Source organism: Anas acuta, chromosome 3 (assembly GCF_963932015.1).
Source record: "Anas acuta chromosome 3, bAnaAcu1.1, whole genome shotgun sequence".
Taxonomy (NCBI): Eukaryota; Metazoa; Chordata; class Aves; order Anseriformes; family Anatidae; genus Anas; species Anas acuta.
The window spans coordinates 53,399,258-53,414,815 of NC_088981.1; the positions used below are offsets into that span (position 1 = coordinate 53,399,258).

The window sequence follows — 15,558 nt, forward strand, 5'->3', positions numbered from 1 at the left end:
GCTTAAAATTACGAACTGAAGCATATACAAAACGCTTGAGAGAAAACTAGGAGGAGATGATACTGAAAGGTTGTATTAGAGGTGATGGATGACTTCACAGTGTTAAATAGTATGTTTATAGATTATCTGGACTAGACAGGGAAACAGTGTACTTCCTCATGTATTCTTTCTCATCTTTTCCATGATTTCTTGTGTGATAAGTGTGTACAACAATATTCATGAACTAATTTCATGTCATAGTGTAGTCTAGTGATGATTTCATTGTATTTCTGTGCCACTTCTCATTGTATCATAAAACTGATTGCACCTGTCTGGTGCAATTACTTTGCAACTAAAAGACCAAAATTTTACCTTTGTTAAGTAAAATTATCTAAATAATTTGCAGTGTAGTTAGAACGTATGTTTTATGCATACCTTGCTGGTTGTAAATTATGCAAGTTTTTCACTGTTTTAAAATAAGTATCAGTGGTATATTCTCAATGTCTGCTAAAATATCTTCTTGTTCTGGCAGGGGGAGTTCATACCATACACTATGTAGAATGATGTAAAATAAAGTAAACAAGTGTTAACTTTAATGTTGATTTTAATCTTCAAGAAAGAAAAAAAATATATTGACTTATATTCACTTATATTCAGCTAATTCCAATGAACTATTAAGAATTTGTTCATGATTTATGCTGCTCTACCTGTCTTAAAATAGGTGTGCATTTAAAAATGGTATGTGGTTCATGTGCTAATTTTAAGAGATAGATTCAAAAAAGTTAGGTTTTTGGTGGTAATAAATGAAATTCAAACCATGTAAGTATTTGTAGAATACATACAACTGTGCCCAACTGATCATTAAGACTTAACTGTCTCTGAGAGAGTTTCATGCTTCATCACAATCTATTAAATAGCAAACATTTTGGTAATACTTGGACCCATTTAAAAATAGGGCAAGTTGTTCATGTTTATTCTGCCATTAATGGTTTGTGTTACTTTTCACATATGCTTATTTTGAATTATCATTCTGTGCAGTGTAAACCAGAATACAAGGTGCCTGGCCTATATGTTATTGACTCCATTGTGAGACAGTCCCGGCATCAGTTTGGGCAAGAGAAGGATGTATTTGCTCCAAGATTCAGCAATAACATTATCAGTACTTTCCAGAATCTGTATCGTTGTCCTGGGGATGACAAGGTAAGCCACTTTTTTATTTTTTCTAATAAAAGCAATCTTTAGTATGTTACCTGTAAAGAATGAAGATTTTGATCTCACTTTTTGCTTACTACAGTGGACCTATTTATAGACTGCTCCTTACACATTTTTATGTATTTCTTTAATTTTGCTTGCCTGAGTGTTAGGGATGGGGGAAGATGCATGCAATTAGATTAATTAATCTTCCCAAATTAATTAGACTTTACTAATTACTATTCATGATGTCGAGACACCCTCTATATGTCAGCCCCAGGTTCGTGGGTTAGACACCTTCGATGTGATGCAGTATGACTGTTTTTATGTTTCTTACTGTTTTGACAACCTAAAGGTGCTTCAATCTAAACAGATTGGTGTTGCTAGTTAAGGCTTCTATAATTCATAATAACAAGAAAAATTATCATGACAGAGGTCTTTTGTTATCCTCTTTCATTTTAGAGTAAAATTGTTAGAGTGCTAAACTTATGGCAGAAGAATAACGTGTTCAAGAGTGAAATTATTCAGCCTCTCTTGGATATGGCAGCAGGAATTCCTCCTCCAGTTGTGACCCCCGTCTTGCCCAGCACTACAGCTGCTATGAGCAACAATACACCAGGTAAGCAAAGACAGGTTGAAATCAAATAAATCACATGGTATCAGAACCCTTGTGTCACCTCTTGTACCTTAGCTGTTAACCATGCTGAAAAAAACTTACGGTTTTCCTTTAGGTAAATCAAATGAATTCCAGAAAGAAATGTGTTATAGTCAGTATCCAGATTAAAGAAATAGCAAAAACAAAACATAGCCTATTGTGTTAACTTTCTAACTATACACAGCTGAAAATATTTATAATATAGCAGTGTGGTTAGATCTAGTTTTGCACTTGAAAATGCAAACAAAACAGAAGTTCGCTGTCAGAGCTGAAAACCCATCACAGTACTTAATGCAGTGTTTGTTAATTAGTGGTGCTATGATTGAGAGAAATGAAAGAGAACTCATCTGTATCTTTTTGCTATCCCTACAATTGAACTTGGTGGACAACGTCAGACAGTGGTCTTTTGCTGGTCAACAGGCAATGATTTTAAGCAAAAAAACCTGCATTGGTACTATAATCTGCATCTAGTGACATACTTTCCTCTCCGTCTAGTTTGGTGTTAGTGACTCATAAATCATTCATTGAAGATTGGGATGCATGGGAAATTTTATTATTTTTTAGCACATATGAATCTGTTTTTATTACCCACTTTTTGCTGATCCCATGCTGAAAGCAATGTAGATAAATCCATCTTACTTTCTGCTGACATTTGTAAATATGTAGTTCCTGCTTAAGGACTTACTGCATCTTCTACCTCAGTATTTTTTATTTTCATTAGTTTGATTACTTTAAGTTATTGAAATAACAGTTTTACTCTAACACTTTTTGGAATTTTATTACAAAATGTCTTTTTAAACAGCAATCTGGTAGTTTTTATTTGGCATTCATCAGCATATCTCTACTTCCGAACAAAAAGCAAAGGTATTTGCAGGGATGGAGGATTATTCTGATCATTATGACGTGAATCTAATGATCAGATTGCTGATTTAGTTTCAGTTCTTTGTGAAAATAATGTTAGGAGCAAAAAGAAGATAAAAAAAGATTTTAAAAAATCTTAATGAATCCTGTTACTGCAGGTTGAAATTTTAGTAGAATCCTCAAGACTTCTGCTAAGCGTAAAGTGGCAGCCCAGTAAGTTTGGAACTAATTTATGTTTCTGAGTAGATTGCTATCAATTATCATTTGATATATATTGTTCCCACTCAATGGTTTAAATTACTGTGTGAAACCTATTTAGGTTTCATGACATTCCCCGTGTGTATTTCTTGTTAGTAGTCTCACAGGTCAATAGCAAAAAGATCTGTGCAAAACACTTACACAGAGTAATACTACTACTTCAGAAATGTTGACATGAGTACGTTTTATTTCTGTATGCTCCGTGTATGTGTCAGAAAAATAGTTCCTGTTGATGTTAATAAGTGCTTTCTCAGTATTTAATAACTGGTTTTGATGTCCGAGGAAGATTAGCGTGTTTTTATAATTTGATTTCTTGCAGTCCAGAAATGATTGCTGCAGAAAATAAACAGGAATGCTCATATCAGTTTTATCATTTCTGTTAAAGCAGCTTTTATTTTCCTCCCCTAACACCATTTCTAAGCTGGTATATTAAAATATTTTGGCGTGCTGTGTTTTCTCTCTTTTAGGAACACCTGTGACTCCAGTTACTCCAGCCAATGTGGTACAGAGTTTACCCGATCCTTGGGTATCTCAGATTGCTAATACAGATACGCTTGCTGCTGTAGCACAGATTTTACAGAGTCCCCAAGGCCAACAGGTGAATATTTTATAGGTGGTTACACTATTTGATTTTGTGTCTTTAAGGAATACTAAAAGGAATACTGCTTTCATGGATATCTCGTAGTTTTTTGTCCAGTATTTATGTTAACTATCCCATGAGGGTTGTTCGTGACAAGTAAGTTCCAGGTAAATTAAATTTCTTATTACCTCTGTAACCAACCCTATTTGTTCCCTAAAAGAATCCTAGAATATGATTTCAGATAAGATGGGCTATAATACATACAATTTCTTCTCTACTTAGTATTGCAGTTGACTAAATAAAGAGCAACACCAAGATTTTATGAATAGAGGTGTAAAATAGAATGCCATTTAGCATATTTCTCTGCTGGATGTCCCCAAGAAGCTAAAAATTGTGCAGAATTATATAGTGGAAATGTTCTCATTCTGGAAGAGTGAGTCAATTCTCTTCTATATCTTTCAGTCAGCTAAATATGTTTTTGGTTTTGTTTTTTTTTTTTATTTTGCAGTGTTTGAGCATAAGATCTTGGTTTAGAAGTGACTGATTTTGTGTTCAATTTCTAAATGGTGAACTCAGTAAAGTGGCTTGATATGCAGCATGTATTGAACTGCTTGTCCTTATAAAGCCTGAAGTCATATAAATTGAGCATTTCCAGTCAGCTGTGTGTAAAAAACAAATCATTGGTTTTCAGTTTGTTAGATCTCTGGCACCAGCCTAAACGTAGAATAACGATTTTTGTTTGGTCTGTAGTTATTAGTTGAGGACTAAGGTGTTTTACCTGATGGGGTACTAAAAAAAAAAAAAAAAGTCCCTGGTTTACGAGTAAGGAACAGTCACCAGTGAGATTTTACAAAGCATTAATGCTGACAATAACAACTTATTTACTTAATGAGGTGGCTTTACAGTGTTCAGCTGAGCAGAGCCATCTGTAATTGTTTGTAAACCAAGTAAGAGGGAGTATTTCAGTCTGATCACATTCTTGGGGTACATAAAAAGCAGAGCAGAATGAGTTTGTGGGATACTTTGTAAAGTATGGAGGAAGGATAGTGGCATAGTTCTTAAGGGAGGGATGTGAAGTGAGAAAGTCAGTTTAAAGATTATTACTTAGAGAACATTCTAAAAAAAAAAAAAAAAGGAAGAAGCAGAAAGATTTAAAAAAACAATAAGAAAATGAGAAAGAAATTAAGAGTTCTGAACCCAGTGGGTCACAAAGAAATAGCATTTGGATATCTATCCCAAAATGGTAATATGAAGAGAATGGATTCTGGGGGGGGGCAGGGTGGGAGATGGACACAAAGTGTGGAGAAAGACTGGGTATACAAACTTATACATACAAATCTCTAGGACTAGTAGATGAACTTCAACATTTGCTTCCATCCTCTGTCCTTTTTTTTTTTTACCTGTTCTCCAAGTCACTTCCCCCATTCCCCAAAGTCCTTGATTTAATCCTGAGATTGTGTTTAATGGGTGAGAATGCATGCAGCTAAAATAAAGAGTCTAGATGTAGGAGAGGACAGAAGTAAGAAAGATGTGACCAACAAGAATGTGAAAACAGCTAGAATGGTGACCACCCAGGATTTTCCCACTCTAGGGCTTCCATCTCCACTTCTTCAGTTTGATTCCTTCCTACTCAAAGCAGTGTACAAGATGAGCAGCCACTTTTGAGTATCTTTTCTGGATCAGCCAAGAGGGAATTGGGAAGCTCTTCAGTTTTGCATATTGCAGTAATTAGTGAAAACTTGTGGCGAGGTAAAACAATAACTGAAGCATTTCTGGAGGCTTTGCTGTGTGAGGAGTCTGTATTTAAAGAACAGGAAGAGTTATATCACATTATCAGAAGGTAACTTTAAAACAATCTCAAAAGAAGATTGTATATTTTTGATGCATTGTGGTAATGAAGATTGTCTTAACCAGCTTACAAATTTTCTAGTGAACCCTAGTAAAAAGAAAGAGATTGAAGCCTTAGTGTGGAACCCCATAAGGAGGTGGAATGTGAACTTGAAGATAACTGGGCACTTAAGTCATCAAAGTTTGAAACACCTGGATTTGTTCAACCTTTTCCAGAAATAACAAAAAAATAAGGCTGTAAGGGATTTACTTCATGGAAAATCAAAGAACTGCTTCCAGTAATACTGAGGTACTTTAGGAGGGCTTCTTTCCTCAGAGATAGTACCTTTTCCTTTAAGATAAATTTGTACAATTTTATAGAAGTATCTCTGCTCAACAGATGAACAGATCCACACATGAAAAAGTTAACCTTTCATTTCCTCAGCAGAACAGCTCCTTAAATAATAATAATAAATAATAATAATGATAAAACCATAAGTAGTAAGTTGGGGTAAGAAAATCATGATACACCAAACAATTCAATGGTACATTTGTTCTAAAAAAAATTTATGGAAGATATACCATTTTTCTTTATTTTTCCTCCTCTAAATTTGAGGGAGTTGACTCATAGGGTATCCTGATAATACTTTGATCAAATGTTTTAGGTCCGTTCTGAGCCGTTCACTACGCTTCTGAAAGTTCCTTCTCTGATGATCTATAGTATTCATTCCAGTATAATCCAAGACCTCTCCTGATTTGCAGAATGGGGTTGTTAATAAAAATAAATAATTTAACATCTGCCTTTTGACACTGCCCATAATAATCATTTTTTTTTTTTTTTTTAAATGAGAGAAGTAGGTACAGCCCTTTGCTGTACTATGCTTTGCCATAGTGGATGGAGGAGTTTTGGTTGTTACAAGACATCTGTTGCCCTAGAGCCACTGCTTCTGGTTCGACATTGCATCTCATTTACTGTCACACTTTATCCTAGGGTAGGGCTATACATAATGCAGAATCTGTGCCAGTGCAGGAAGTCAAGTTATATTCCCAATTCTTCATTAATTTGCTTTTTATGATTTGGTTGACATAACATGGCAGTTGTATTCTGTATGTGCAAACCTGAGTTTCAGCATGAGATTTTCCTCATGACTTACCCAGAGACCCTAGCAGAAATTCTTAATGTAGGCAAGTTACACCAGTTTAAGGTAGAGCTTGCAAAAGTGCAGTTATTTCCTCTACACAAATGTTATTACAGCATACAGATTTTCCTAATATAAGTGGGCCCTTAGGAAGCTGGAGTAGGCTAACAGATTTTTTTCAGGTGAGAAGGAATCAAACTGGAGAAACAGAAGAGGGTGAACCCTAGAAAGCAGGAAATCCTGAGTGGTGACTGGTCATCATGCAACCTGTCAGAGCAAGTTAGGAGGAAGAAGCATCTGAATGTCTTATCAGCCACAGAAAACAAATTAGCCAGTAAGTGGGAACATAATTTGCCATAAATGAAAACAGATTAAGATGAAAAAATAGTCAGAGGTTAGATGATACTATGTTCATGAGGGTGTTTTTCCTAGCTGGAAGGGAAAAAGAGTTACTTTTCAACATTTTTCAGTTTTAATGCAGTTGTTATGTTTTCTCTTTTAGCTTCAGCAGTTGATACAGACGCTGCAGATACAGCAGCAGAAACCTCAGCCTTCGCTACTTCAAGCCCTGGATGCTGGTCTTGTTGTTCAGTTACAGGCCCTAACCGCACAACTTACAGCTGCAGCTGCTGCTGCCAACACACTTACTCCACTGGAACAAAGTGTCTCTTTTAATAAGGTAGCAGTAGATTATTAGAAGTTAAAATACATGTATTTATTGTATAATATATCTAAGTAAAAGTTGTGACGTAGTTATGTGGTGTTCTTCACCTTTTATTAATGCGGTGAAGAGAACTGAGCGTGTCTTGTATTCTCCCCTTCCTTTGTTTATGGTCTAAAGTATGAAATGATTTCTTACAGGGTAATGAAAGAAAAACACGCAGAAATTTATATAGCCTGTTTTCCCAGAAGAGTAAAAGGTGATTGGACTTGTAATTTTCTTAAAATGTAAATGCCAAGAAACCTTCTGTTCATACCCACCAAGTGATAGTAAGTGAAGAGATAAGTTTGATTATAGTTAAAGCTAGTCAAAGGACAATTTATAAAGGATGTCAAAATGTAATAACAAACAAAATCTGTAAGTAAAGAAAATTTGTGTGTGCTGCAGCATATGTGTCTATCAAATATAAATAAATAAAAATACAGAATGGAGGAATTTAAGGATAAAGCTAATATAGTAGAATGCCAGGTAGCAATAACTATGCTGGCAATTAGAATAGGAAGCAGCTCATGACTATATAATCTCGATAGGATTGTCCTGAAGTGAATAAATAATAAGAATAAGGAAGCCAGAAAATCAAAACAGTGGTATTTTTTCCTAATGCTCATAATCTCTTTTTCAGATAGTTAGCTGCCTAAAACTTTTCAAGTATTGAGTCTAAAGTTTTAGGACAGTTTGTCTTAAATGTCTAAAATTTTTTCAGGTAAATGAAAGTTTCTGAAATAATAACGAGTAAGATGCACCTCTAAAACAGAACCAAGAAAAAAAAAAAAAAAACACTCCTGTAGTCATAGAATCATAGAATGGCTTGGGTTGGAAGGGACCTTAAAGATCATCTAGTTCCAGTCCCTCTGCCACAGGCAGGTACATTTCCCTCCAGACCAGACTGCTCAAAGCACAGTCCAATCTGGCCTTGGAATGCTGTATTGTAACTGTAACCAACAGCTGGAGTGATCACAGGGAATGAATGAATCAGTAATGGGGACCACCTTAATATTTCAATACAAAAAGTAATTAATAATAGAGCATTGTATTGTATCTTTATTCTATGCTCTTTGATTCCAGCATTTATGTGGATAAGTGTACTGGTGTTGTGACGGGCAGGTGTGACAGTCTTGAACATGGACAGGTTAACTGGAGCAAATTGAAGGAGTTGGCATTTTGATGAGATGTGCATACACCTTATGAGAGTTTGGCCTGGCACTCATTAGTTAATTTATGCCAGTAATATTATGCAGGTTGAAAGTTGTCAGCAGGGTGAATATATGCAATTGTGATTTCTGGGACTTCTGATGCTAATTGTTGTAGAATGCCACTCTTGTGCAAGAATTCAATTCACAGGCTTTCAGTGGGTGTGTGTGTGTATTTATACATGTATATACATGTGTATATATATAGAGAGAATTGAGCTGTTCTCGTAAGCTGGGGAAGATCTGTGTTTATAGTGTGGTCTGTATCTCAGTTCTGCATTATTCAAGTAGTGTTAGGTTATAATAAATCTCAAGTTCCTCATTCTGGGTTGTATAGCATCTCTTTGTATGTTTTATTAGTCCATTGAAGGTTTGCAGATGCAGCATGTACTTTTAGAATGTTTCCTCTTTATTTATAAACCTGGCATTATCATACCTATTTTCGCTTTTTTCCTGAGGGTTGAGGATTTCTGGATCTAGGTATTATAGCAGAGTATATATTAATATATATGTATTAATGGCCAATGTTATTTTTGCAATTAGAAGTTTTTGGAATAGCTATTTTTCTTGCCTTTTTTTTTCAATGGTTTCTCAGCACTGATACCACTTGCAACCCAAATCCCACTTCTCAGTAGCTGAAGACCATGAGTCATAATGATATAATTCTATTTGCTGGACTCTTTCCTTCCATTTCATCACATAATTAATTGTATCATTTTTCTACTAGACATGGCAGCCTTAAGTGTTAAAAAGGCAATATTTACTTATACAGGAAGCATCTACATCAGTGTTTTTGTCTGAATCAGGAACATTCTTTTGAATTGAAACTTTTGTTATTTTACATGTACATGTTTGGTTCACGTTGCAGACCAGTTGCAGACCAATCTTGAGTGCATACTCTAGATTTGTTTGGATTAAGCTAAAGTAAAAAATGTGCTGCAAGTGCTAACAAGCATTCTGTGCACAAGGACAGACAAGAGCAGCATCAAAGTAACTTGTGTGAAAGCAAAACAAAAAATATAAAACTTTTTTTTAAGAGAAAAAAATGCTTCAGATGTAGGTAAAAATACTGTTAGAGATACTGTTCTGACACCTTGTTGTTTGATATTTGTACAATGAACAACACTAGACTGTAACTATTTTTTGAGTACAGGACATTCAGTTGCTTAATTTCTGGGACTATTGTATTTGTAAGAAAGTAAGTTGTTGACAAGTACACTTGTAACAACAGGAATTACAGATGAATGAGCCTTGTTTTAACAGCGAGTAGAACTTCTCTAAGGGAAATTGTGTGTCAACAATTCTAGGTCACAACAGAAAGTGAACAAGAACCAGATAATATACATACATTGACTTCTCAGAAAGCCTGTTATTTTAAGTCTTTCTTAAAGAGACTGAAAAAGAAAGTAAACCTGATGATGAATTCCAGTACGACATGGGAGATTTGTATTATGTAATATGTTACCTGGAGCAAAAAGACAGTAGAATCTGTTGTCTCAGATTTGTCTGGTGAAGACAAAAGGAGTTTGAATAGCTCTGAGGTGTGTATATCAGGCTAGAGGTCAAATTTGATCAGTCCTGTCTAACCTCTCAGAATCACAGACTGGTAGAAATTGGAAGGGACCTCGGGAGGAGGATGTTCAGGCAGCTTGTCAAGGATCTCCAGGGTGGGAGACTTCACCTCTCTGGGCAACCTTGTCCAATTGCTTCATCACCCACACAGTAAAGAAGTGCTTCCTGGTGTTTAGAAGGAACCTGTTGTGTTCCAGTTTGTGCCCATTGCCTCTTGTCCTGGCACATAGCATTCTACCAGCTACTAGGAAGAAAATTAACTCTGTTCTAACTGAAACCAGGACACCACCACATACATTTTGAAAGAAGCAATTGAACAAGTGGTGTACCTTTTCTGGTTTGCAGAATAATTGAATCTTATTTTACATAACATAATCAAAATTTCTCTTCAGTGTTTAGTGAGAATTGTATCTTCTTCTAGCTACAGTTTAATAAAATATGTAAGTAGAGATTAGGAGAGGTCCCTAATAACTGGTAAAAGTCAAACGTTGTATCCATGTCCAAAGGCGGCCAAAAGATCAGCCTAGGAAACTACAAGCTGGTCTGCCTCACTTAGCTCTGTGAAGCTAGTACTTTGGGGACTCTTCTGGATATATGAAAGACAAGGTGATTGGAAATAATCAGCATAGATTTACCAAGAACATATCACACCTGACCAACCCTTAAGCTTATATGATAAAATTAATGTATTTTGGGGGATAAGGGGAGAGTAGTGAGAGTGTCATTTCCGGTGGCCATAACAATATGTTGTTGGACTAGGTAAATTTTAAGGGTTCCTTCCAACCCAAACTATTCTATGATCTTAAAAACCAAAACAAAACACAAAAAAACTCTGCTGCAGCAAAATTAGAGAATTTAGAGATTAATGAAAGAAATCATTAGAAATATTGTATAGTTTTTGTAGAAGATACTGAAAAAGACTGATTGTCTCATCTCATTCTTTTTATTATGATTTCTAAAGAGATTTTCGCAGTGCTTCAGAAGAATTTAATTGTCTTTGAAATAAAAAGCATTTTTTTCATGTCTTTAACAATTCCCATTGCTTTTCTGAACATATTCTCTTCTTAAGTAATTAAATTAATAGGTGTAGCTTTCATGGAAAGTTCTGTAGTTTTATACATTTATGTGTGGTGGATTGACCTAGGTATACTAATATTTAGTATGTTTAAATGTCTATTTCCTTATTGTAGAGGTGATTCTGCTCCGATTTATTTAAAAATAGTTCAAAATTTTATCTTTAATACCTGCTCTTTTATATTTACTAGAAGCAAGTTTAAACAAAAATCATGCTACATATTTGCCTGTTTTGGCTGGCAGTTCTTTGGTTTTGTCTGGTTTCAGTTTAATTTTTTTTTGTGTGTCATCAGTTGTTGATTTTTTTTTCCTTTTCCCCAATGATTAATGTTTAAATTTTTTTTTCCTTTTCCCCAATGATTAATGTTTAAATTGTATATGCTCTGTTATTTTTCTTTCTACTTTGTCATGATGGAAGATATATGATGATTAATCATATTTTAAAGATGAGACTGGGCGTTTTTCTAAAATGCATATTCTGTTCAGAGATGCAGCATTTTGCAAATGCTTTATCTGGAAATATTCTAACAACATCAAAAAAGGCAATTTAAAAGGAACACAGCCAGCTTGCTTTAAGTGGATTAGGTATGTAATATGCAAGTTACTCAGGATTTTTACATCCCACCTTGCATAAACTCCCTTATAATTTCTTGACCATGAGGGCGTTAAACACTAGAACAAGCGTCCTAGAGAGGCGATTGATAGCCCAAGTCTGTCAGTGTTCAAGGGGTATTGGGATAATGTCCTTAATATGCTTTTACTTTTGGTTAGCTCTGAATTGGTAAGGCAGTTGGGTTTGATCACTGAAGGTCCTTTCCAACTGAACTGTTCTATTCTTCTGTTCTTGATGGCCAATGTTTCCAACGTGTTTTCTCATAAATAGATTCAGTCCTGCTTTCATATGTGTTAGATCATTTCACTGGGAAAATAATTCTAAAAATTTTTGGTTTGATCAGAGTCTCTCAGTCAACTTACGCATTGATTTTTATGGTCTCCTTTAGTTGAAAAGAAATAGAACATCCTGAAAACGAAGGGCTACTAAATCGTAACAGTGGTTACTTGAGTTTTTTTGCCTTGGTATTTCCAAATGCCTGGCCTATGTTCTCATACTCTTTTTTTTTTTTTTTCTTTTTTTTTTTTCTTCTGATAAATCAGTGTTTGAGAAGAAGCTATTACTAGTACCGTAGTACAGTACTAGTATAGTAGTACAGTAATAACTCTGCTTTTCAGAAGACTTCCAAGGTGTAAGGTTATGTGGACATGGATTTGATAAAACTGCTGTATTGATGCATATTTATAGAAAAAAACACACCACAATCTACATGACTAATAAAATTTGTTGCATATTTTCATGCTTATTCTTTAGTCTCATCTTCAAGAAAGTACAGTGATACTGAAATGCTTCTGGGCTGTTCAGAAATTAAAAAACAAAAACTTTGTTGTGGTTCAGCAGAACTATAACGTAGATATCTTTACAGATAAAACAGGAAGTTTATCCAAGTTTTTATTGTTCCTTGTCAGATACCTTTCTAGTTATCACTATGGAGGCTTCTTCCCCTTGCATGATAAATGCTTACTTTGATTTTTGCACAGTCAGAAGTTGTTTTCAAGAAGCAATGCATTTGAAGTAATTCAGGTTGTCTAAATAACACATGTATGAAAATACAGTAATTCTTTGTGAAGTAATCAAGCTGTAGGTCTTGTCTTGATGTAAGCAGAGCAGTTTGCAGCTCTGCCAAAGGAGCCAAATGAGTTTGCTGCTCTTGCCAGAGGATTGAATAGTTGGTTTCTTCATAGTAACTTCTTCTAAGTAAAGGTACCATCACTTAAAATTTATCTTGTTATAAGTCTTCCTCCAGAATAGCTGTTGTTTACTATGGAAAGAACATGTGGTTCTTCTTGCTGTGGAACAGCAGACAGAGCTCAATAAGGCCACAGCCAAGACTTGGGGGTCATTGCATTCAAGAGTTTGGTAGCAATACTAGTATGACATTTAATTTACAAGTTAAGTTCTTTGCCAAGCTACTTTTTTTTTTTTTTAAGTTGAGAAATCAGAGCTTTTTTTTTTTTTTTTTTTTGCAAACTAAGTATACATAAAATATGTATCTTTTAAGGAGTACTCAGTAACACTTACTTTGCTTTTTCCTAGAAGCTGATGGACAGGTTTGACTTCGGGGAAGAACCTGAACAAAATGAAGAGCCTAAAAAGGAAACTCCTACTTCCCAACTGTAAGATCAAGCTATGTTTAGTGGAGAAAAAAAAAAAAGATAACAAATTTGTTAGGCACTAATTAAATATTAATATTAAATAGAAAGTAAGGTGTTGCTTCTTTCAGAGCATAAGTAGACCAAAACAACAGAAAAGACAATACAAAAGACAATACTCTGAATTACTGAGATGTATACATTTTTAAACGTTTTATATAAATCTGTGTGCCTGAACTTTTGACAACTTTATCCTGAAGGTAACATACTTTGCTTTGTTAGTTATATAAATATCAGTAATGTGGTAATGATGATAACAGAAGGTGATATTAACTGCATTGTCTTCATTATTCTACATCTTTGATTAAACTTGAAATTCAGTTGTGAAAACCTCTTTAACCACTGTTTAAGAGGAAAAAAATGTTTGTTTTCTTAATCTTTCATTTTAGGCCTTTAGTACCAGAATCTGTGAACAACTCGCTTTTTCACCAGCTAGCTGAACAGCTACAGCAACAAAATTTAGAACATCTACGACAACAGCTTTTGGAGCAACAGCAGCCTCAAAAGGTAAGAACTCCATCTTGTGGTTGTTATCTGCCAGAAGCTTGCAGAGTAAGTGGAATAAGCAGGATAAAGTGTGTAAAGTGAAAAGTAAGTAGAACCAAATGTGTGGGATGTAAATCTTGCTGCTTTTAGAAAAAAAGTATCCTTAAGCTCAGTTACAGGCTGACTGTGCGTTGGTCGTTCAGATCTTTCTGTGGGGAAAATAAACCTTTTTATCCAGTGATCCTGAAGGAGGAAGGGGGCCCTGAAGTGAATATGCTACTACCTGTGAAAGCAGAGCAGTGTACAAGCTGCTGCTACAGAACCTACAAGAGGACAGAATTGTAGATTGCACTTTAACTTAAATTTTCCCTTTTCAAGCCTTAGATTTTGACTAATAAAGGCCTCATTCTACTGAAGAATTTGAGCTAAAGAGTAGAGTCATATATTTCCTATGAAGTTCTTAATTAAGAACTGATGCTCGAAACATTACAAAATAGATTCTTAACTGTGTGAATTGGGTCTCCTCTACAGTGAAGTAAATTGACTTATTTCTTCTGAGGTTAATTCTCTATTTTGAGCTGCTCTTCTCCCATGCTGATTCATTAGAAAATGAAAAGTTTATTCTATCTTGATACTGGCCAGGTATGAAGTGGAATTTCTAAGGGGTATTTGGATGCAGTTTCATAGTAAATCAGAAATTTCTGGATTGAAAGAAAATCACTACAAACTTAATGTACATCTGGTGGGGATTTTAGTTTTTTTGCACCTGCGCAAAGATGCAGTCACTCAATTAAGAACATCAATGTGAATTTAAAATTTGTAACTGAGTTTTTAATTGTTTAGAAAAATAGTAATCAAGTTTTTACTATAAGCTATTTTCTTATTCTAGTGTTTTATTTTACTATGTTTTATTTTCATATCTCTACATCTAATAACTGAGAAAGTTTGTACAACAGCTACAGACTAAATAGCTTTTGGTATAGATGCATAATCTACCAATTTTTGGCTTTAAATTCTATACAAATTGTTGTATAGGAATTTTTGAGTTTTTGATATGATTTATCTAAAAATAGCTATGTAATTTGACAACAAACATGCTACCTACCTTATTGTAAAATAGTTTATCTCAAAAAAAAAAAAAAAGACGACAATTAGACATTACGTTTCATTTATGAAATTAACTTACATTAAATGTATGGGTAGAGTGCTCATATGACTCGCCACTTATTATGTGATCTTCTATTTGAAATGATTTTCCAGAAGTTGTTTCCCTTCAGGTCCACTCAGCTTCTTGGCTAGTTGCTATGGAGAAGAAGTTTCATTTTTACCTTGATAGCAGCTAAAAGGCACAAATCTTCTACTGGAACTCCTCAGTAATGACTGCAGCGTTTTATGAGGAAGATTTTCTTTAATCCCATGTTTAAGCATCAGTGAAAAGATTAAGGGAAAGAGGAAGAAAGATAAAAACGCAAAACAAAATTATTAAGCATCTAATTAGGAGCAAAGAGAGAGGAGGAGAGGATAGAAGACAGAAGAATCAACAACTGATGTAGGAACTAATATCAAGACATAGAAATTATTGAAGAATAATTAAAGAAAATGAAGTGAAACAGATGTTAGAAGACAAATGCTTTAAATGAATTGTAGCAATTTTATTATTTTTGGCAAATTCTCATTATAAGGTGCTTAAGAATACGATGGCACAGCAGAAGAGTATATATGCCATATATGGCATTCTCCTAGCAGATAGAATACCTAAC

General features: G+C 34.7%; 1 protein-coding gene across 4 annotated transcripts in view; it reads left to right on the forward strand.

The window, feature by feature from the left end:
• Nucleotides 1-15,558, forward strand: part of SCAF8 (SR-related CTD associated factor 8) — a 92,277-nt gene that overhangs the window by 24,969 nt on the left and 51,750 nt on the right. For 3 of the 4 annotated variants that reach the window (XM_068677163.1, XM_068677161.1, XM_068677160.1), the window contains exons 4-9: nt 1,018-1,179; nt 1,633-1,789; nt 3,412-3,542; nt 6,993-7,169; nt 13,197-13,276; nt 13,702-13,819. In XM_068677163.1, coding sequence (XP_068533264.1) covers nt 1,018-1,179; nt 1,633-1,789; nt 3,412-3,542; nt 6,993-7,169; nt 13,197-13,276; nt 13,702-13,819 — 825 coding nt within the window. The remainder of the gene's footprint in view (nt 1-1,017; nt 1,180-1,632; nt 1,790-3,411; nt 3,543-6,992; nt 7,170-13,196; nt 13,277-13,701; nt 13,820-15,558) is intronic. The other variant, XM_068677162.1, reaches the window with a different exon arrangement.